The 20,976-nt window shown below is 35.4% G+C and overlaps 1 protein-coding gene and 6 long non-coding RNA genes across 24 annotated transcripts in view; 3 read left to right on the top strand and 4 right to left on the bottom strand.

The window, feature by feature from the left end:
* Positions 1-4,763, top strand: part of atp2b1a (ATPase plasma membrane Ca2+ transporting 1a) — a 239,378-nt gene extending 234,615 nt beyond the window's left edge. For 4 of the 10 annotated variants that reach the window (XM_087246199.1, XM_087246200.1, XM_087246198.1 and 1 more), the window contains 2 exons: positions 51-239; positions 2,456-3,796. In XM_087246199.1, the coding sequence (XP_087102325.1) occupies positions 51-239; positions 2,456-2,785 (519 nt within the window). In that variant the 3' untranslated portion in view covers positions 2,786-3,796. Of the gene's footprint in view, positions 1-50; positions 240-645; positions 812-2,455 lie in introns of all 10 variants that reach the window. The other 6 variants (XM_087246195.1, XM_087246194.1, XM_087246196.1 and 3 more) reach the window with 3 other exon arrangements.
* LOC147844683 (uncharacterized) overlaps positions 1-14,213 on the bottom strand; it is a 30,406-nt gene extending 16,193 nt beyond the window's left edge. The window contains exons 1-3 of the long non-coding RNA XR_015483060.1: positions 14,036-14,213; positions 5,402-6,239; positions 4,870-4,931 (exon numbers count right to left, since the gene is read on the bottom strand). This is a non-coding gene — a long non-coding RNA (uncharacterized LOC147844683). The remainder of the gene's footprint in view (positions 1-4,869; positions 4,932-5,401; positions 6,240-14,035) is intronic.
* On the top strand, positions 5,980-8,505 carry LOC147844684 (uncharacterized). Its single transcript, XR_015483038.1, has 2 exons — positions 5,980-6,133; positions 8,374-8,505. It is a non-coding gene; the product is annotated as an uncharacterized LOC147844684 (long non-coding RNA).
* LOC101885185 (uncharacterized) lies at positions 7,763-11,949 on the bottom strand. 5 transcript variants are annotated; one of them, XR_015483029.1, is made up of 5 exons: positions 11,740-11,949; positions 11,542-11,595; positions 11,024-11,107; positions 9,791-10,633; positions 8,589-9,490 (listed from the first exon to the last, which is right to left on the bottom strand). It is a non-coding gene; the product is annotated as an uncharacterized LOC101885185 (long non-coding RNA). The 5 variants fall into 5 exon arrangements; XR_015483030.1 differs by having other exon boundaries at positions 8,589-9,504; positions 10,544-10,633; XR_015483031.1 differs by having other exon boundaries at positions 11,542-11,592.
* Positions 11,966-16,904, top strand: LOC147844682 (uncharacterized). Of its 5 annotated transcripts, none has more exons than XR_015483010.1 (4): positions 11,966-12,170; positions 12,424-12,518; positions 13,121-13,167; positions 16,776-16,904. It is a non-coding gene; the product is annotated as an uncharacterized LOC147844682 (long non-coding RNA). The 5 variants fall into 5 exon arrangements; XR_015483008.1 differs by having other exon boundaries at positions 16,773-16,904; XR_015483011.1 differs by having other exon boundaries at positions 12,387-12,518; positions 16,773-16,904.
* On the bottom strand, positions 16,620-19,914 carry LOC147844681 (uncharacterized). The gene is made up of 2 exons (XR_015483064.1): positions 18,739-19,914; positions 16,620-18,585 (listed from the first exon to the last, which is right to left on the bottom strand). It is a non-coding gene; the product is annotated as an uncharacterized LOC147844681 (long non-coding RNA).
* A 127-nt stretch (positions 19,915-20,041) lies between these two features.
* On the bottom strand, positions 20,042-20,970 carry LOC147844680 (uncharacterized). Its single transcript, XR_015483051.1, has 3 exons — positions 20,761-20,970; positions 20,563-20,616; positions 20,042-20,128 (listed from the first exon to the last, which is right to left on the bottom strand). It is a non-coding gene; the product is annotated as an uncharacterized LOC147844680 (long non-coding RNA).
* Positions 20,971-20,976: the final 6 nt, after the last annotated feature.

Genomic DNA, 20,976 nt, shown 5'->3' with positions numbered 1-20,976 from the left:
TTTTCCCATTTGGAATGGCAACCTGATATCCATCTATCTCTTTCATTCAGGTCATCTCCACGATCCCCACAAGCCGGCTGACGTTCCTGAAGACTGCTGGTCATGGAACGCAGAAGGAGGAAATCCCGGATGAGGAGTTGGAAGAGCTGGAAGACCTTGATGAAATTGACCACGCCGAGCGAGAGCTCCGCAGGGGGCAGATCCTCTGGTTTAGAGGCCTCAACCGCATTCAGACCCAGGTAACCTCTCGAAAACCTCACAACTCCGCATTCCCCTCTGGCCAAGCTCAGGATCCTGAATGTCCACCTTACCTAATTTCGAATTCCCTTTTCTCTGATTATGGTTTGAGTTAGTACTACCTCCAATCGATCCACTACTTATGCTGACCTTATACTGGTGGAAGAGGGTTTATTAATTCAGTTTGTCAAAGCAATAAGCTGATCAATTCTAAAGGCAAATGTCAGGTCAGGTTCTTTTAATTCAGTGCCTTTTCTCTCTCTCTTTCTCTCAGCTGATCTGTCTTCTTTATATGGGTGCCCTTCTTCCTCTATCCCTCCTCTTCTCTCTTCTCTTCTTCCTCTGACTCTCTGTCTTTCTCTCTCCTGTGCGTTCTCTGGGCCTATCACACTCTCTGATTCCTTCCAGATGGATGTAGTGAGTGCGTTCCAGAGCGGAATTTCCTTTCAGGCGGCCGTCAGGCGCCAGCCCTCCAGCGGCAGCCAACAGCACGATGTAACCAATGTTTCTAGCCCTACACATGTAGCCTTATCTCCTGCTACTGCCTTCAACACCGCTTCTGCCACTGTCGGGTGTGAGTGCGCGTTTATTAGTGCATGACAATTAACATTTCCTCCTCTCGCCTAACGGTCTTCATTCTTCTCCTAATGTCCTTCTTTCTCTCTATCTCTCTCGCTCTCTTGTTTGAAATGAAATGTATCTCGAAACATCTTCCACATTGCTTCTCAATGTTAACGGCTGTGTATCTTAAGTGTTAAGGTTGAAGTATCTGTGTCTGTGTTTGATGGCTTTGGCTGGGTCTCACTGACGAAGAGTCGTTGTCTAATACCGTCTGGTGTGTCTGCAGCCCTGCGCCTGCTCGCCAGGCTCCTAGTCTTCTGCGCGTAAATGTTTTGAGTATACGCCCATGGTCACACTGATAACCCGACCAATCGTGCCAAATTGGTCTTGTGTATAGTTCGGTGAGACTTTTTTTAAAAGTGCAGGCTCGGTAAGTATGCTGGGTGTCCGTAGCATCGACAAGTGAGATATCGGATGTTGTTCTGTAGTTCAGACGCAAATGACTTCCTCTTCTCTTTCTCTAGTTCTGCTGTTCGTCACCTTTTCTGTCAGTTTTTGCTCATTCTACGACATTGGCGTTACTGTCTGTACCCAACAGTTTCCTCCTCCTTACACTCTGTCTCATGTTACTTGGTGCCAGGTCTACCATTCTCTTTTTCTCTCTCTTTCTGTCTGTCTCTTTTGGTGTAACTTTGTTATTTTACAGGGAAGGTCTGCAGCTGGTGGAATCATGTTGTATCTGTTTGTCTTTTGGCACGATTCTAACCACATCAATATTTCCATCTTTCATCAGGTCCTGGCTGTCCACAGTCCCCTTTTTCTCTGTTCAATGCACTTTGCATAACCGTCTTTGATTGTAGTCTTGATTTTCCTGCCAATGACTTATATTGGACGTTAGGAAAGTGAGTTTGAATCGCTGATTGCCGCATATTCCTTCTTAGATTCTGTGAAATGTGTCATGGGCTATACTCAAAGGTTTACCTCTAATGAACCACAAGGTAGTGCTGCTCTGCATGGGTCCAGTCTCTAGCCCGTTTGTGAATTTACTTGTGCTGGTTAGCTTAAACTTGCTTGGCTGCTTTAAAGTTTTGCGTCTCTACTTCACAACATGATCTATGATCGATCCCTTCCCTTTCAAAAAAACACGCATGCCCAAAAATATTAACCTTATGTGTTGAGCTGTGTCCTCTGGGGTTACCTTGGCCTCTTTCTCTCTCTTCTCCTGTCTCTTCTGTTCCATTTTTCTCTCTTATCTCATTTGCATTTTGGATAATATAATTGGCTTTCTGTGATTTACAACTGAGAAGGTGCCCTAAGTTCTTTCCAGTTTTGTACATCTGTTATTTCTCAACCCTGAGAAAAGAGGAATGTCTGTCCCACGGTCAGAGGATAAGCTCACCGTAACAAGCATCAGGTTTTCAAGCGTTTCGTCCACTCTTTCTCTCTCTTAGTTGCACGACATCTGACCGCTCACACACTCTCTCAGAAGGTTTTGGTGCGCTAACCTCACTGCTCTCCACTCATCAATTAAAACCAGCCCATTTGGTTTAACCTTATCTAAAAAAAAAAAACATAGTTTGCCTGTTGTGGACGTGTGCAAACTAGCAGAGCATTTCTTCGAGCAGCATAGCTGACTTTACATCCCGTTCTCCCACAGATCCGGGTGGTGAATGCATTCCGCAGCTCGCTGTCACCCTATGAGGGTCTGGAGAAGCCAGAGTCTCGAACCTCCATCCACAACTTCATGACCCATCCAGAATTCCGGATAGAGGACTCGGAGCCCCACATCCCTCTCATCGACGACACGGACGCGGAGGACGATGCTCCCACAAAGAGAAATGCGACCCCTACACCTCCTCCTCCACCCTCACCCAATCAGAACAATAATGCCGTCGATAGCGGCGTGCACCTCTTCCTGGATCCCAGCAAATCAGCCACACCTTCAGCTCCCGGGAGCCCCATGCACAGCCTAGAGACGTCCCTTTGATCAACTCCGGCCCTCGGTACGGCACACAACACCTGTTCATCTCCACAGAGACTGAAGCCTGGAGAACTCATTGGATAAGAGTGGCGAAGCCAAGGAGCTCTCGGGAGCTTAGCCCTTAGCTTCCGCTTCTCTTTATCTGGATGGTGTTGTACTTTTTTTTTTTTTCTTTTTGCCCTTTGCTTATTAAAACACTGATTTCTGCATCATTTTGGCTGTTAATATTTTGAAATATTTATGTTTTTTGGAAGACACAGGTCTGTTTACAAAGTTTGTAGATACTTTTTTTTCTTCTGTTGATTGGTGGAAGAGCTTCCTGATGCAGAGAAATGGGGACAAATGAGAAATATTTCAGATACTGCTGTATTTTCAGGAAAAAAAGGGTGTTTCTATGGAAACCGAACTATTTTTGCCTGCAAGTTTTATTTGTTATATATTTGTAGATACTTAGAACCTCCTAGCCAAATAGATAACACTAAGGCTTGTATAGCAGTGAGCAGAGGTATTGAGGTCCATGGGAGGTTTTTTTTCTTGGGATGGGTGAGGAGAGGGAGCCGTAGACGAGGATCTCTGTCCATACATCCATCTCCTCTCATACTTACTTCACCCCCCCCTGAATTATTTTTCTTTTTTTAAGCTCCAAGTTTGTGTCTCATTCTCGTTTGGAATTTGGAAATGGCTGGAGCTGGAGTCTTCACGCTTTCAGTGGTGTGAATTTTATTTTTTATTTAAATTTCTTTTTTTGGAAGTGGAGGCCACGCTACTTCAGCCTTTAAAGAATGAATGCATCTGTGATTTTAACTATTTGAAATGGTCCACAGTCAGTTCAACGATGACATTAAGTTCCTGCCAATGTATTATAAGTTTGTTTACTCAGGCTGAAAAAACCTAGATAATTGAATTGAAAATGCAATGATTTAAATTTTAACTTAAGATTGTCTTTTAGGTAGTAAATTGTTGTTTTGGTTTAAAAGGAAAAATAAAGGAAGGAAAAAGAGTGAATTGTTTTCAAAATTTGTTTCATGTTTTTTTTTTTCTTTTTCTTTAAAAATAATATTTCCTCAAGTGTTTTGTTTGTTGATCATATGAAAATGAAAAAGGATGTACTTTTTGTTTTCCTGCTTATTCCATAAAAAATTGCTGTCAGCTAAAAAAAAACATTGCTGCAAATGTTTGTAGAGTATATTTAAGACCTGAAATACTGGAAATGCGAAGGAATTAACATGACGAATTTTCAAGAAAACATGCGTATAACACTGGTATCACAGCACAGGGTACTTTATTGCAGATTCCCAAGGAACGTTTTGATACAGACCATATAAATAAATTGTATTTTTATGCAGAAATAAGAACATCTCAACCTGCTGAACCAGACCTACAGGGATTTTTGCATAGATTATATTCACTGGGGGTGGGGCAATCTTTAAACAAGGGTCGTGATTGGTTCTCCAAGTAATCTAATACTCAGGGTGGCTTATAGCATGAAACTTATGGTCAAAATAATAATGTTTTGTGTGTTTTTTTTTTTGTAATGTTTAGATTTATTTTTGGCAGCAGGGTTCCAGTTAAGACTGTTGCTTCTCTCCAATTGTTTGTTTATAAAGGATGTAATTAAGGAGAAGAATTGAGAAAAACGTGAGAAAGGGATTCAGATTTTTTCAGTAATCGCAACTGCACAGTTTTTTTTTAAGTTATTTTGTTTTATCCTGTTTATTAAATAAAAAGAAACTGCTTAAGTTTGCAATTTAGAGCAGATATATTAAAACAATCCATAACTCTTTTTTTTTTTTTTTCTATAGCGTCTTCCTATAATGGGAATGAATGTTTATCCATCTGTTTTAAGGATCTGTTTTGTTTTTTATCTTAACGTTTGGAAATAAAATAACATGTCTGTTTATCTTGCGCAATGTAAATGGATATCGTGATTCAACTTACATTTTAAACTTGTCGAGTATCGTGTATGGTTTTTAAGAATAAAAATTGATATTTAGCGTAACCTGAGGGCCATGTTTTCCTTCATGTTCCGCACACAATGTTTTTATTGTTGCCTAAAACATTGTAAAGTTACCAAAGAACACTCCACATACCTATTACAATTCAGAAGATCTGCTCTGTGTGATGAAAACAACCAAGCAGGTTTCACTGCCTCCTAAAAAGAAAACATTATTTATTCAACTTACTGACTTGATAAGAATGATGTTCAGAAGTGGTTATGTTTATGCCTGGAAAAAAATTTCATTATAAGTGATATAATCATTCATTGCAATCTACTAGAGTTATCATTATTACATTTACAAGATAAAATATGCACTGTAATGTTGTAATTATTCTCCAGCCTGATTTCACCAAGTCGAAAATGTTGCTGGATTAACATCTGTGTTGATCCTGAAACAACATTCCAATCAGCTAATCAGAATTAAGGGAAACGTTTGTCGTTTATTTTAAGTTCAAGCTTATGATTAGGTTTATATATCTACAAGATTGTTATCCAACTATTATTCCCCTCTGATTTTGGGAATAATTTACAGTTATAGTTGGGTTTAGGGGTAGGGGGTTACATTTTTGAATAAATAGATGTTAATCCAGGATCGAATCGTACTCGACGTGCGTAATTATTACCTGTCCATGAGTCAGTGTCTGTCCACATGATTCTGTTGGTCTATTCCCGTCCCTTATTCTGTAGAGCAAGGTCATAAAAATACATTTCTGAATAATTAAGTCTTTTTCTAAATAATTGTAAATAAATTCATTCAAGTTTTTTTGTTAAATCGCTGTCTTATGGTCCACAAAATAACATGAATCTGTTCAAATACTGCTTATTAGTAGTCATCTTTGTAAGGCAGAAAACCGTGATTTTTTTATTATGTATTATAATAATTATCCACCTTTTTCCCTAGCATGTCTACAGAGATTTAAATTATGGGTGACACTTAAAAAGACTCTTCCAATCTTAAGGTTGGGCTACAAATTACCCCTATCTATTAGTTTGACTGAATTAATAGATTAGATTTGCTGTATAGTTTATTTACTATTATATTTCTCTCACCATTTCATTTTCATTTCAAAAGTCACAAATAGCCGCTGAGAGACAGTGCGTGTTGCCAACAAAAAACGCGTTTCGTCAAGATGTTTGGCACCGTACGCTTTCCGTAAGTAACAGGTGGATAATAAAAGGTAATGTTTTACGTCTGTTCAGCAGGCAGTTCCGCAAGAGAGCAGCACGTAAACAAGCTGCTGGCATATTTATATTTACAATTACAAGCTTAAATAGTAATAAGTACACATTTAAATGTGTACTTAAAAGTGCTAAGCTAATAATTTTGCACGACCTTATGGAAACTAGACGTACAGGTGAGTCGCGTGACACTCTTGATATTAGTGTATGTGTGTTCAGTTGAGTGGCATCACTGTAACATCATATGCGGGGACTGTAGTGCAATAATCTGACTAAATACTACTGAACTCATCCTGCTAAACATGTTTAGGAAAATTCAAACTTATTATTTCAAATGAGTTTATTTGATGTAGTTTTATTCTGATAATGACAACTTGAACTGTAAAGCACAACAGATTTTTATTTGTGTTGTGTTATTAGGAAAACACCATATACATAAGAAAAAGTGGGCTCAATGTAAACCAAACTTTTCCCATTTTGTGAATGACTTCAAATCATATGAAAAACTTTTAGAACGACAAAACAAAAAGCACTGAAAACCTAATGATCTGAAAACATTTCATTTCATGTCAATGTATATATTTTTATATATCTGTCTCTTTCAGAAAACTATGTAAATATGTAATACCTCTTCTTCTTGTGGCACTGAATTAATGATAAAGTGAAATAATCTGCAAGTGTTGTAGACTAGAGTTTTCATGTTTGTCAGACTGAACCTGAAGCTTGGAGGAGCAGGTGGGAAAATGCTCTGTGCTTTCTAACAGATGAGTCGTTAGTGACAAAAACAAGCTGAAACTTCAGACTGTCAATGAAACTTGTCTTTTATTTGATAAATGTGCACAAGGCAGATGACAAACAGCTGCTCCACAACTCCCTCTTGTGGCCAATGAGTGTAACCATATAAACGACATCAAATAAACAAGAGGTGACTATTTTATTGATCTAAATATCCAATTAATCAGATTTTGAAAGGTCTAAAGGGTAATTCTCAAACAAATGCATTATTTATTTATATATATATATATATATATATATATATATATATATATATATAATTTTTTTTTTTTATTGGAATTTTTTTAATAGTATATTTTCTAGTATAGCATTTCCAGTTTTTTTTTTTCTGAATGAAGTCTAGTTGGGTTAAGGAATTGGATAAAGTGCCTTCAAACGACACTTTAAGCAGAATACTAATATCTTGCAAAATAAATAACTAATAAAATATGATGCACTGTCATTATAACAAATAATACAGAAATTAGTTTAATATGAAGTAACATAACGTTGCATTTTCACAGTCACACATGACTAAAATGAATATAATTAGTATTGTCATCATTTAAAATGAAGTAAAAGGTGAATTCCTTTGTGTATAACAACTGTTGTGTTAACTGTTGTATTTCCATATTTCACTTTTTTTCATATTTAACTATACAGTATGTTCCATTGTGTTGTCATTTGCTGTGACACCCCTACAGTGCTTAAATAGACCCCATTTTGAAAATGAATAGTTTTATTAATTTCTCAGTGAATATAGGATATGTATTTTGATGCTTTTAAACAAAACAGATTTATTAAACAGATATATTTATTAAAATGATATTTTAGTCACCAAACATATTTAGAAATTGAAAGAGAAAACAATTCAATTCAAGCAAAATATTGCAAATAAATATTTATTTAATATATATTTAATATTAATATTTTATATATTGCAATAATATTTGAACAAAGTCTTAATTTATTTTTTTTTTTTTTTGCTTCGCTTGATTTTTCCTCTTTAAATTTGTATTTCATTTTTTTTTCTATAACATAAATTTGGGTTAGCTAGTTTTTGGACTGTTATCGTAAGTTATTCTGTTAGATAAGCTCCAGATTTGGCATCAGTATTGACTAATCTAATGTATATGCACAAATATAATAATGTAAAGCTTCCTATTAAAAATATGAATTTAAAAGACAGATTTGTGAGGGGAGTACTCGTATATGCTGAGCTCTGTATATATTGAAAATGTCCAAGTTCAAAAGTCATGGAGAAAAAAAAATAGTAATAGCATTAATTAAAGATACGATTCCAACAATTAAGATAAATCCTATTATTAAGAGTTGTTTTTCTTATTTTTATTTTGTTGCACCATTGGGCATGTTTATGGTACAGTTCAACTAAAAGACAAAAGGGAAAAAAATTACTGTGAAAGAAATTAATAAGGTTACTGACCCCTGATATTTTCTCAAACATAAAAAATCAAACTACATAAATATAAATTAATCATCCTCTGTATACATTTATTTGCCAACTATACACACACACACACACCCTGTTTCATACTGACCCTGTATCCTCTTATATTAGACATGTTTAACTTGTTCATCTTTTTGAGATTACAGCACTGTTTGACTGATTTTTCTCTTCCAGTAGCAGGTTTGACTGAATCTTTCTCTGTGTCTCTGATGAGGAGGATGTGAAGCTCAGGACTGGTCATCATATCAACACATCAATCTACAGACAAACATCACATTTAATAAAGATTTAATGAAGAAAGCCTGATCAATGTGTCAATGTTGTGCCCACTTGTGGAGGATTTGTGCATCTGCATGAAAACAGCAAGAGGACAGGAAATGAAGAGTGTGTAATCCTGCAGCTGTAGAGCAGTTTAAGCCTCATTAAAAACACCTGAAGCTGCTAATCAAGCTCATCAGCACTGATAGAAATCTCCTGACTCAACTCTTTTCTTTTATTCCAGCAGAAATTAAGATTAAAAATTGATGTAAAAGTTATTTATTTTCAGTCAATTACAGGCTGAAATGAATCAAGTTTTTGGTGACTATTTTTGTGATTGTTTGCACATTTTAAACAGAAATATGTTTCATGAATGCTGACATTTTTAATTAAAAATAAGAAGTTTATGTGAGACAGTATTGATCCCACTGCTGATATTTTATATCATATGAAGAAAACCTCTAAACACAACTGTCCAAAGCACATGTTCACAGCAGCACAAGCTCAGGTGATAAAGTGTTGTGAGCTCATATTTCACTACTGTTTACATTAAAACAATCAAATGATGATTTACCCAAGATAAATTCATAAAGGCACTAGTGGCCTTAAACTGATTTACAGGAGGAAAGTCATGGATTTAAATCATTTGAGTGGAAAAGTTGTTTGATTAAATACAAATCCCTCAGTAAAACTGCTAAACAATCATGTGCTTCGTTAGTTAATTTGCTCGTTAACTAAATTGAAACCACACAAAGCTTGTGTTAATTCTAGTGCATTGTTTAAAAACTGAAATAATATTAAATATTCAATGAGCAAAATCCCATCCAAAACACAAATAAAGTTTCTCAGACTCAGCGGCTCGGCTGATCAAACAAACTGTTTTAATCTGAGTCCTGAGGTCAAATTCAATGACTGTTGATTTCAATTTGAGAATCCTGTTGATTTAATTAGAAACACACAATTACAAATGAAGGTCACCAAGAGCGAGGTTTGAACCCGGGTCTCCAAGATTAAAACACGACACTTTAATAAGCTGAGCCACAGAGTCTGAGGAGAGCATAATAGCTGTAGATTGTCTTTTATTGCACAATTTTATCATATTTTTGGACAGAATCATCACTACACACAAATACTTCAAAGCACAATAACACTTTTTGGTTTCAGTAGCTCAATTGACTAAACCCCTGTGCTTTAATCTGAGAGACCTGGGTTCAAATCCTGCTGTTGCTGATCTTAATGTCTAAATTGAGTGCTTTATATCAATTTACTGAATTAAAACATGATGTGTGTTCTCAGACTCTGTGGCTCAGCAGGTAAAACTTTACAGTTTAACTTTGAGGTTGTGGGTTTGAATCCAGCTTATACCGGAATCAGTGAAAATGTTTTCTTTTATCAATAAACAGCAAAAGATCTCAATATGACCCTGTCAAAAACACTTCTCTACTCATCTGGCTAAGTGGCTCAAATGATTAAAGTGCTGTGTTTTAATGCGGGAGTTCTGGGTTCAAACCCTGCTTATGTCAAAGTGAGCGAAAATTTTCACCAGTACTAGAATAAATATCAATACATAGCATACAAAACACACAACAGAAAACAAGCCACAGTGGTGTAGTGGTTAAAAACATAGACTGATGAGTCTGATGCAGTAAAGATGTGGGTTCAAATCCCAAACATTACATCTTTATCTGAATTTGTCAGAAAACACTCTTTATATTCCAGGAAAACCCAGGACTCTGAACTGAGTCAGTGGCTCAGTTGGTAAAGCATTAGCCTTTCCTCTTGGAGTCTTGGGTTCGAATCCCACTATTGCTTATTGCTGTCATTAAAAAAACCCAATAACATGCGCCAAACTCCATCTCTCAGCGTGTAAGCTACGATGGCACTAGTGGCTAAACACCGTTGGTTGCGGACAAGGTGACGGTCGAAACATGGGTTCGAATCCCACCTAAGAACCTACCTGGGGCGGTAAGGCAAACATGAAGACAAGTACCTGAAGCTCAAGGGGAACTGAGCACAATGTGAAACACGGACTGGAACATGAAGTGAAACACGGACCAGAGCACAAGTTCACCTGGGGCGGTAACACAAATGAGAATGGTGAACACACCTGGCACGATAAAACTGACATAAGTGAGGAAGGCAGCACTGAGATGAGGGATGGGTCGAGAGAGGCAGACTGGAGATGAGAGGGGTGGACCAGAGAGGAGGAGAGAAAGGTGAGGCGGAAAAGAAAGAGAGAAAAGGAAGAAATTCCTTTTTTTTTGGAAAAAATACCTTTTTTTTGGCAGGAATGATAAAATCCTGTAACACCGTGGTGATTCGAACCCCAGTCTCCTGTGATCAGTTTAGCTCTCACACCATGAGCACTGACCACTAGGCCACCAGGAACTCACACTAACAACTGTTCCCTAGTTATATTTAAAGATCACGCATGATCACGCAGTTTAAAAAAAAAAATTAAGAAATAATTATTTTATTTAATAAATTAATTTAAAATAAATTTAAATTTAAATCTTAAAAATGGCAAAACATTTAAAAAACACTCAACAGACATAAATAGACTCACCAGCAGTGGCAGAATAAACAGAGAATGGGGAAATGGATCTCGTGTTGCTCCAGAAATCACACTATAAACTGTTCAACATTAATTCTGCATAAAGAAACAAATAAAACTGAAGTTAGAGCACATTACACAGCCTGACACGGTGCAAAGACACGAGTGAAAGACTACCTAAACTACAGAGTGAAACAAATACAGCAGAAATCATTGCACTTCACTATTATAGTGTCAATCATAATATTTTTTAATTTAATACATTACAAAACTCTTCAATTAGCAAAAGTTACAGAAAAAAAGACTGAGCATTAGGAACTGCCTAGATGTGCATTATCTCAAGGGTTTGCACTTCCCCCATACAAAAGATGATTTAAATCAAGCCATGTAACTTTTAAAATTTGTTTCAAGTTTTTAACTTTAATGCTAGAATTGTTATTTTGCATCCGCTTTGTGCACTTTGTGTTAGCAGCATATCTCTGTTTGTCAAATAACAATGTTAATCTTACAGACAAATACTTATGCATTACCTGTCACTCAGCAGATGTCCATCATTACAGTCAATGTCTGACCACATGCTTCTGCTGGAACAAACACATCTGACGTATCAACAATGATTTAAATACAATTTAACACTGATATATGCCATAATATATAAAATAACTGATATATAATGAGCACTAACGACTTTAAAAGAGGAAAATCACTAGTTAAGTGTGGATACTTACAGGTGATCAGAGTGACATCCTGGATGCTTGACAACACAGCGTGTAGTTTGTTATTAACGTTATGGCTGACATACATGCTGTTGAATGAGTCTGTAAATAAGCTGTCATCTGCAGTAACTGTACTTTAACGGTCTTAAAACATGAATAATCAGTCGTGTCGAGGCGGCTGTCATCAGTGTCATGTTGTTGATGAGGCTCTAAAGGTGTCACAGTCACGCTGAACGTCAAAGCCGCAGACGCCGCCTAGTGGAGCGGAAGTGAATCAGTGTCAGTAGTTTTAATGCATGAAAACAAACTAGAAGTGTGTCGTTGGAGACGGGATGCGTTTTTAGTGTTATATAATTTAAATCACGTCTGTGATCTTCTTTAAATGGTCTCGAGCAGCAGATAAACATGACATCTAACGGATGATCAGCTTCCCAACTGAAGGGGTAAGAAAATAATAATGAAATGTCCAATGTGTTGAACTGCAGTTGGCATATAGCACATGGCCGAAATATAAACACAAACAGTAGAAGAGACAAGAGGTTCTACAAATATAGTATTTTTCAATTTGTTTATGCTTCAAATATTTATTTTTGACGCAAAGTTATCTTTATTATTTAAGTTCAGAATCAATAATTTATTTCATGTTCAGATATTTGCAGACTCCTAAAGTCTATTTTAAAACGACTCATTTTCCAGCTCCTCCTTGTGGACATGAAGCATATCTTACAGAACTGAACCACAGAGGGAAAATCACTCTTACTGACTGACTTAGATTGCATGGGGAAATGCAGGTATCATCAAGTTTATCCATCAGTGTCGCAAGTTTTTCTTAAGAAGAAAATTTTAATTAATAACAGTTTTATTATGAAAACATTTTTAACATTTAAATTTTTTTGTCAGCTGTTTTTTTATAATTAAATTTTTTATCATTTTAAGTTAGATGTCTTTTTCCAAAAGGGAATATTTGAGCACTTTTAACAGCAGACAGCAGCATAAGGGCATTAAGTTGTCTGAATGTTGCAGTGCTCACTGGAATCAAGTGTGCATCTCTGTTCACTATGCAGGGCCGCTTTCCTCTTCAACATTCTGAACTCTAAATCAATCAAAATACATGTTACTGTAGATGTCACAGGACAGCACACACGTTTCAATACATTGAACAGCAAATACTGTAGTACTGATAGCTAAATATTGTCCTATTAAAAAATACATCAATGAAAAGCTTATTTATTCAGTTTACAGGTGATGTATAAATCACAATATTAATAAAAGTGAGTCCAGGTCACAAATGTCAGTCCATGGTTTACAATATGATCAATCAAGGTTGCTTGAATTGCATCTAACAAATTTGTTCCTGTTTTTTTTTTGTTTTTTTGTCCACATGCTCCTCCAGATCTACCTCTGCCTTTTCCTGTGACATTGCCTTCCTTACTTATTCAGGTAAACTCAGCTGTGTTTTTTCTAGTGCTTTTAATAATTACAATAGGTTTAACCAATAGGTGGCGACAAACAGCCATCAAAAATATTTCACTGAATAATTCTTGAGAAATGACACATCTCGTAATGAAACATGAAGTTTTATGAGTGAATTATTGAGTCAGTAATTGAGAATGAGGCTAAAAATAAATATGACGTGTTGTACAAGATTATAAGGGTACATTTATACATTTAGCATTATCAGCAACAGTAGCAAAGATTTGTCCCATTATTTGACTATTGAACTTTTTTATTCAGCTGGTTATTATTTTATTTATTTATTTTTTATGAATATTACAGCTTATGTTTGTTAAAACCAAAAGTTTCTTGCAGTAATGTTTTTGTAATAAATGGAAAGCAAATGACATTTCATACATGAATACATTAGGTTTACTTACTATTATATTCCTCTTACCATTTCATTTTCATTTCAAAAGTCACAAATAGCCGCTGAGAGACAGTGCGTGTTGACAACAACAAACGCGTTTCGTCAAGATGTTTGGCACCGTACGCCTTCTGTAGTAGCAGGTGGATAATAAAAGGTAAAGTTTTACGTCTGTTCAGCAGGCAGTTCAGCAAGAGAGCAGCACGTAAACAAGCTGCTGGCATATTTATATTTACAATTACAAGCTTAAATAATAATCAGTTCATATTTAAATGTGTACTTAAAGTGCTAAGCAAACAATTTTGCACGATAAATGACCTTATGGAAACTAGACGTACAGGTGAGTCGCGTGACACTCTTGATATTAGTGTATGTGTGTTCAGTTGAGTGGCATCACTGTAACATCATATGCGGGGACTGTAGTGCAATAATCTGACTAAATACTACTGAACTCATCCTGCTAAACATGTTTAGGAAAATTCAAACTTAATATTTCATATTTATTGCATTTCCTCAAGAAAATGTAGGAAAGATTTGGAATTGTTTATTAACAAAAACATGGAGTATAATAAAGAAATGAGTTTATTTGATGTAGTTTTATTCTGATAATGACAACTTGAACTGTAAAGCACAACAGATTTTTATTTGTGTTGTGTTATTAGGAAAACACCATATACATAAGAAAAAGTGGGCTCAATGTAAACCAAACTTTTCCCATTTTGTGAATGACTTCAAATCATATGAAAAACTTTTAGAACGACAAAACAAAAAGCACTGAAAACCTAATGATCTGAAAACATTTCATTTCATGTCAATGTATATATTTTTATATATCTGTCTCTTTCAGAAAACTATGTAAATATGTAATACCTCCTCTTCTTGTGGCACTGAATTAATGATAAAGTGAAATAATCTGCAAGTGTTGTAGACTAGAGTTTTCATGTTTGTCAGACTGAACCTGAAGCTTGGAGGAGCAGGTGGGAAAATGCTCTGTGCTTTCTAACAGATGAGTCGTTAGTGACAAAAACAAGCTGAAACTTCAGACTGTCAATGAAACTTGTCTTTTATTTGATAAATGTGCACAAGGCAGATGACAAACAGCTGCTCCACAACTCCCTCTTGTGGCCAATGAGTGTAACCATATAAACGACATCAAATAAACAAGAGGTGACTATTTTATTGATCTAAATATCCAATTAATCAGATTTTGAAAGGCTTAAACCACTTTAAAGATTAAGTTTGAGGGTAATTCTCTTACAACGTCATTTTCCACACAATTATGTTTAAGGTAAATGATAATAACAACAACAATAAATTACAATAATAATTAATAATAATGTAAATATATATTCCAACTAAAATATATTACCATTTTTTAAAAATAGTATATTTTCTCGTAGAGCATTTCCTGTTATTGATTTATTATTTCTCCTGGATAAAGTCTTTACACCTTCAAATGACACTAAGCAGATGACCAATATCTTGCAAAATAAATAACTAATAAAATATGATGCAGTCATCATAACAAATGATACAGAAATTAGTTTAATATGACGTAACATAACGTTGCATTTTCACAGTCACACATGACTAAAATGAATATAATTAGTATTGTCATCATTTAAAATGGAGTAAATGGTGAATTCCTTTGTGTATTACAACTGTTGTGTTATTAAATGTTTGACTTTTTTTAAGCTAAATGTGAAAAGTTTTCTATGGTGTGACCGTCTCAATCACGGTTCAGTAGATTACAGCTCTTATAAATTAAAAAGAACATTGTGAAATCATTAATACACACCTCAGACTAGGGGCTTGGACAATAAACCATAATATATTGGATCCTGATAACAATAACATGTCAATAACAACGCTAAGCGCTGCACTTTTTTATTCTATATTGATCTAAGAGCCAATCACACAGCAGAAGTGTGCAGCAATGGGAATCTAAAAGTGTGTTGATATTAGAGATGTACTGAATGTACTAAAATATGGAAAATAAATATTGAGATTGCATTTTTCCATTCCTCAGACCTAATTTTACAAGTGTATATATATTTTAGTAAATGGCAATCATTTTTTTCTGGCCATATATTTCTAAAAACAAGAATTTGACACATTTTGGCACTGAAAACCATGTCATGTGGTGTGACACTATATGATAACTTTACAATTTGACTCAATTACACAAGAAGATTTTCCATATTTCACTTTTTTCATATTTAACTAGAACATTTGTTTCATTGTGTTGTCATTTGCTGTGACACCCCTACAGTGCTCAGCATAATTGTGTAAACCCCATTTTGATAATTAATATTTTTATAAATTTCTCAGTGAATATAGGATATTTATTTTGATGCTTTTAAACAAAACAGATTTATTAAACAGATATGTTTATTAAAATGATTTTTTTTCACCAAACATATTTATAAATTGAAGGAAAATACAATTAAATTCAAGCAAAATATTGCAAAGAGTATTTTTTTTTATATATTGCAAAAAAAATTCAACTGAATATTTTAATTTTTTTGGTTTTCTTATTTTTTTTCTCTTTTTTTATTTGTATTTCATATTTTTCTATAACATAAATTTGGGTTAGCTAGTTTTTGGACTGTTATCGTAAGTTATTCTGTTAGATAAGCTCCAGATTTGGCATCAGTATTGATTAATCTAATGTATATGCACAAATATAATAATGTAAAGCTTCCTATTAAAAATATGAATTTAAAAGACAGATTTGTGAGGGGAGTACTCGTATATGCTGAGCTCTGTATATATTGAAAATGTCCAAGTTTGGAAAATTAAGGAGAAAAAAAATAGTATTAGCATTAATTAAAGATACGATTCCAACAATTAAGATAAATCCTATTATTAAGAGTTGTTTTTCTTATTTTTATTTTGTTGCACCATTGGGCATGTTTATGATACAGTTCAACTAAAAGACAAAAGGGAAAAAAATTACTGTGAAAGAAATTAATAAGGTTACTGACCGCTGATATTTTCTCAAACATAAAAAAATCAAACTACATAAATATAAATTAATCATCCTCTGTGTACATTTATTTGCCAACTATACACACACACACACCCTGTTTTATACTGACCCTGTATCCTCTTATATTAGACATGTTTAACTTGTTCATCTTTTTGAGATTACAGCACTGTTTGACTGATTTTTCTCTTCCAGTAGCAGGTTTGACTGAATCTTTCTCTGTGTCTCTGATGAGGAGGATGTGAAGCTCAGGACTGGTCATCATATCAACACATCAATCTACAGACAAACATCACATTTAATAAAGATTTAATGAAGAAAGCCTGATCAATGTGTCAATGTTGTGCCCACTTGTGGAGGATTTGTGCATCTGCATGAAAACAGCAAGAGGACAGGAAATGAAGAGTGTGTAATCCTGCAGCTGTAGAGCAGTTTAAGCCTCATTAAAAACACCTGAAGCTGCTAATCAAGCTCATCAGCACTGATAGAAATCTCCTGACTCAACTCTTTTCTTTTATTCCAGCAGAAATTAAGATTAAAAATTGATGTAAAAGTTATTTATTTTCAGTCAATTACAGGCTGAAATGAATAACGTTTTTGGTGACTATTTTTGTGATTGTTTGCACATTTTAAACAGAAATATGTTTCATGAATGCTGACATTTTTAATTAAAAATAAGAAGTTTATGTGAGACAGTATTGATCCCACTGCTGATATTTTATATCATATGAAGAAAACCTCTAAACACAACTGTCCAAAGCACATGTTCACAGCACAAGCTCAGGTGATAAAGTGTTGTGAGCTCATATTTCACTACTGTTTACATTAAAACAATCAAATGATGATTTACCCAAGATAAATTCATAAAGGCACTAGTGGCCTTAAACTGATTTAGAGGAGGAAAGTCATGGATTTAAATCATTTGAGTGGAAAAGTTGTTTGATCAAATACAAATCCCTCAGTAAAACTGCTAAACAATCATGTGCTTCATTAGTTAATTTGCTCGTTAACTAAATTGAAACCACACAAAGCTTGTGTTAATTCTAGTGCATTGTTTAAAAACTGAAATAATATTAAATATTCAATAGACAAAATCCCATCCAAAACACAAATAAAGTTTCTCAGACTCAGCGGCTCGGCTGATCAAACAAACTGTTTTAATCTGAGTCCTGAGGTCAAATCCAATGACTGTTGATTTCAATTTGAGAATCCTGTTGATTTAATTAGAAACACACAATTACAAATGAAGGTCATCAAGAGCGGGATTTGAACCCGGGTCTCCAAGATTAAAACACGACACTTTAATAAGCTGAGCCACAGAGTCTGAGGAGAGCATAATAGCTGTAGATTGTCTTTTATTGCACAATTTTTATCATATTTTTGGACAAAATCATCACGACACACAAATACTTCAAAGCACACAAACACTTTTTGGTTTCAGTAGCTCAATTGACTAAACCCCTGTGCTTTAATCTGAGAGACCTGGGTTCAAATCCCACTGTTGCTGATCTTAATGTCTAAATTGAGTGCTTTATATCAATTTACTGAATTAAAACATGATGTGTGTTCTCAGACTCTGTGGCTTAGCAGGTAAAACTTTACAGTTTAACTCTGAGGTTGTGGGTTTGAATCCTGCTTCTGCTAAAATCAGTGAAAAACATTTTTTTTACAATAAACAGCAAAAGATCTCAATGTCACCCTGTCAAATACTCTCTTCAGCTTGTGTGGATCAGTGGCTCAGTTGATTTAAACAATATGTTTAAACTTTGAGGTTATGAGTTTGAATCTCGCTTATGCTGAAATCGGTGCAAAATAATTTTACCAATAAAGTACAAAGATCTCAATGTCACCCTGTCACAAAAACTCATCAAGCAGCTCATCCAGCACAGTGGCTCAATTACCTAAGACACTGTGTTTTAACTTACAGGTTGTGGGTTTGATTCCTGCTTAAACCAAAATCAATGCAAAATGTTTTAAGCGATAAACTGCAAAAGATCTCAATGTCACCCTGTCAAAAACCCTCTTCTGCTCGTCTGACTCAGTAGCTCAATGGATTTAAACGCCATGTTTTAACTTTGGGGTTCGTGGGTTCAAATCCTGCTTATGCTACAATGCAAAGTTTTTTTTTTTAGTGATGAAGTGCAAAAGATCTCAATGTCACCCTGTCAAAAACACAACTTTTCTCATCAAGCTCAATGGCTCAGTAGATTAATTCACTGCATTTTAACTTCAGAGTTGTGGGTTTGAATCCTGCTTATGCTAAAATCAGTGCAAAATGTATTTTTAGCGATAAAGTGCAAAAGATGTCAATATGACCCTGTCAAAAACACTGCTCTACTTGTCTGGCTCAGTGGCTCAAATGATTAAACGCTGTGTATTAATGCGGGAGTTCTGTGTTTAAACCCTGCTTATGCCAAAAGGACTGAACATTTTCACCAGTACTAGAATAAATATCAATACATAGCATACAAAACACACAACTCAAAACAAGCCACAGTGGTGTAGTGGTTAACAGCATAGACTGTCAAGTCTGATGCAGTAAAGATGTGGGTTCAAATCCCAGTCGTCACATCTTTATCTGAATTTGTCAGGAAACACTCTTTATATTCCACCTGAAAATCTCAGCACTCTGGACTGACTCAGTGGCTCAGCTGGTAAAGCATTAGCCTTTACTCTTGGAGTCTTGGGTTTGAATCCCACTATTGCTTATTGCTGTCATTAAAAAAAACCCAACAACATGCGCCAAACACCATCTCTCAGCGTGTAAGCTACGATGGCACTAGTGGCTAAAACACCGTTGGTTGCGGACAAGGTGACGGTCAATACATGGGTTCGAATCCCACCTAAGAACCTACCTGGGGCGGTAAGGCAAACATGAGGGCAAGTACCTGAAGCTCAAGGGGAACTAAGCACACTGTGAAACACGGACTGGAGCATGAAGTGAAACACGGACCAGGACACAAGTTCACCTGAGGCGGTAACACAAAAGAGAATGGAGGACACACCCGGCGTGATAAGACAGACATGAGTGAGGAAGTCGGCACTGAGATGAGAGATGGGCGGACCGGAGAAGAGAGAGGCGGAGTGGAGATAAGAGGGGCGGATCAGAGAGGAGGAGAGAAAGGTGCGGCGGAGCAGGAAGAGGAAAAAATTCCTTTTTTTTTGGAAAAAATACCTTTTTTTTGGCAGGAATGATAAAATTCTGTAACACCGTGGTGATTCGAACCCCAGTCTCCTGTGATCAGTTTAGCTCTCACACCATGAGCACTGACCACTAGGCCACCAGGAACTCACACTAACAACTATTCGTTTGTTATATTTAAAGATCACGCATGATAACGCAGTCTAAAAAAAAAATTAAGAAATAATTATTTTATTTAATAAATTAATTTAAAATAAATTAAAATTTAAATCTTAAAAATGGCAAAAACATTTAAAAAACACTCAACAGACATAAATAGACTCACCAGCAGTGGCAGAATAAACAGAGAATGGGGAAATGGATCTCGTGTTGCTCCAGAAATCACACTATAATCTGTTCAACATTAATTCTGCATAAAGAAACAAACAAAACTGAAGTTAGAGCACATTACACAGCCTGACACGGTGCAAAGACACGAGTGAAAGACTACCTAAACTACAGAGTGAAACAAATACAGCAGAAATCATTGCACTTCACTATTATAGTGTCAATCATAATATTTTTTAATTTAATACATTACAAAACTCTTCAATTAGCAAAAATTACAGAAAAAAAGACTGAGCATTAGGAACTGCCTAGATGTGCATTATCTCAAGCGTTTGCACTTCCCCCATACAAAAGATGATTTAAATCAAGCCATGTAACTTTTAAAATTTGTTGAAAGTTTTTAACTTTAATGCTAGAATTGTTATTTTGCATCCGCTTTGTGCACTTTGTGTTAGCAGCGTATCTCTGTTTGTCAAATAACAATGTTAATCTTACAGACAAATACTTATGCATTACCTGTCACTCAGCAGATGTCCATCATTACAGTCAATGTCTGACCACATGCTTCTGCTGGACAAAACACATCTGACTTATCAACAATGATTTAAATACAATTTAACACTGATATATGCCATAATATATAAAATAACTGATATATAATGAGCACTAACGACTTTAAAAGAGGAAAATCTCTAGTTAAGTGTGGATACTTACAGGTGATCAGAGTGACATCCTGGACGCTTGACAACACAGCGTGTAGTTTGTTATTAACGTTATGGCTGACATCCATGCTGTTGAATGAGTCTGTAAATAAGCTGTCATCTGCAGTAACTGTACTTTAACGGTCTCAAAACATGAATAATCAGTCGTGTCGAGGCGGCTGTCATCAGTGTCATGTTGTTGATGAGGCTCTAAAGGTGTCACAGTCAC

Source organism: Danio rerio, chromosome 4 (assembly GCF_052040795.2).
Source record: "Danio rerio strain M-AB ecotype USA chromosome 4, GRCz13ab, whole genome shotgun sequence".
NCBI classification, from domain to species: domain Eukaryota; kingdom Metazoa; phylum Chordata; class Actinopteri; order Cypriniformes; family Danionidae; genus Danio; species Danio rerio.
The sequence above is the reverse complement of the archived record's forward strand: the minus strand, read 5'-3'. Positions and strand labels throughout refer to the sequence as shown.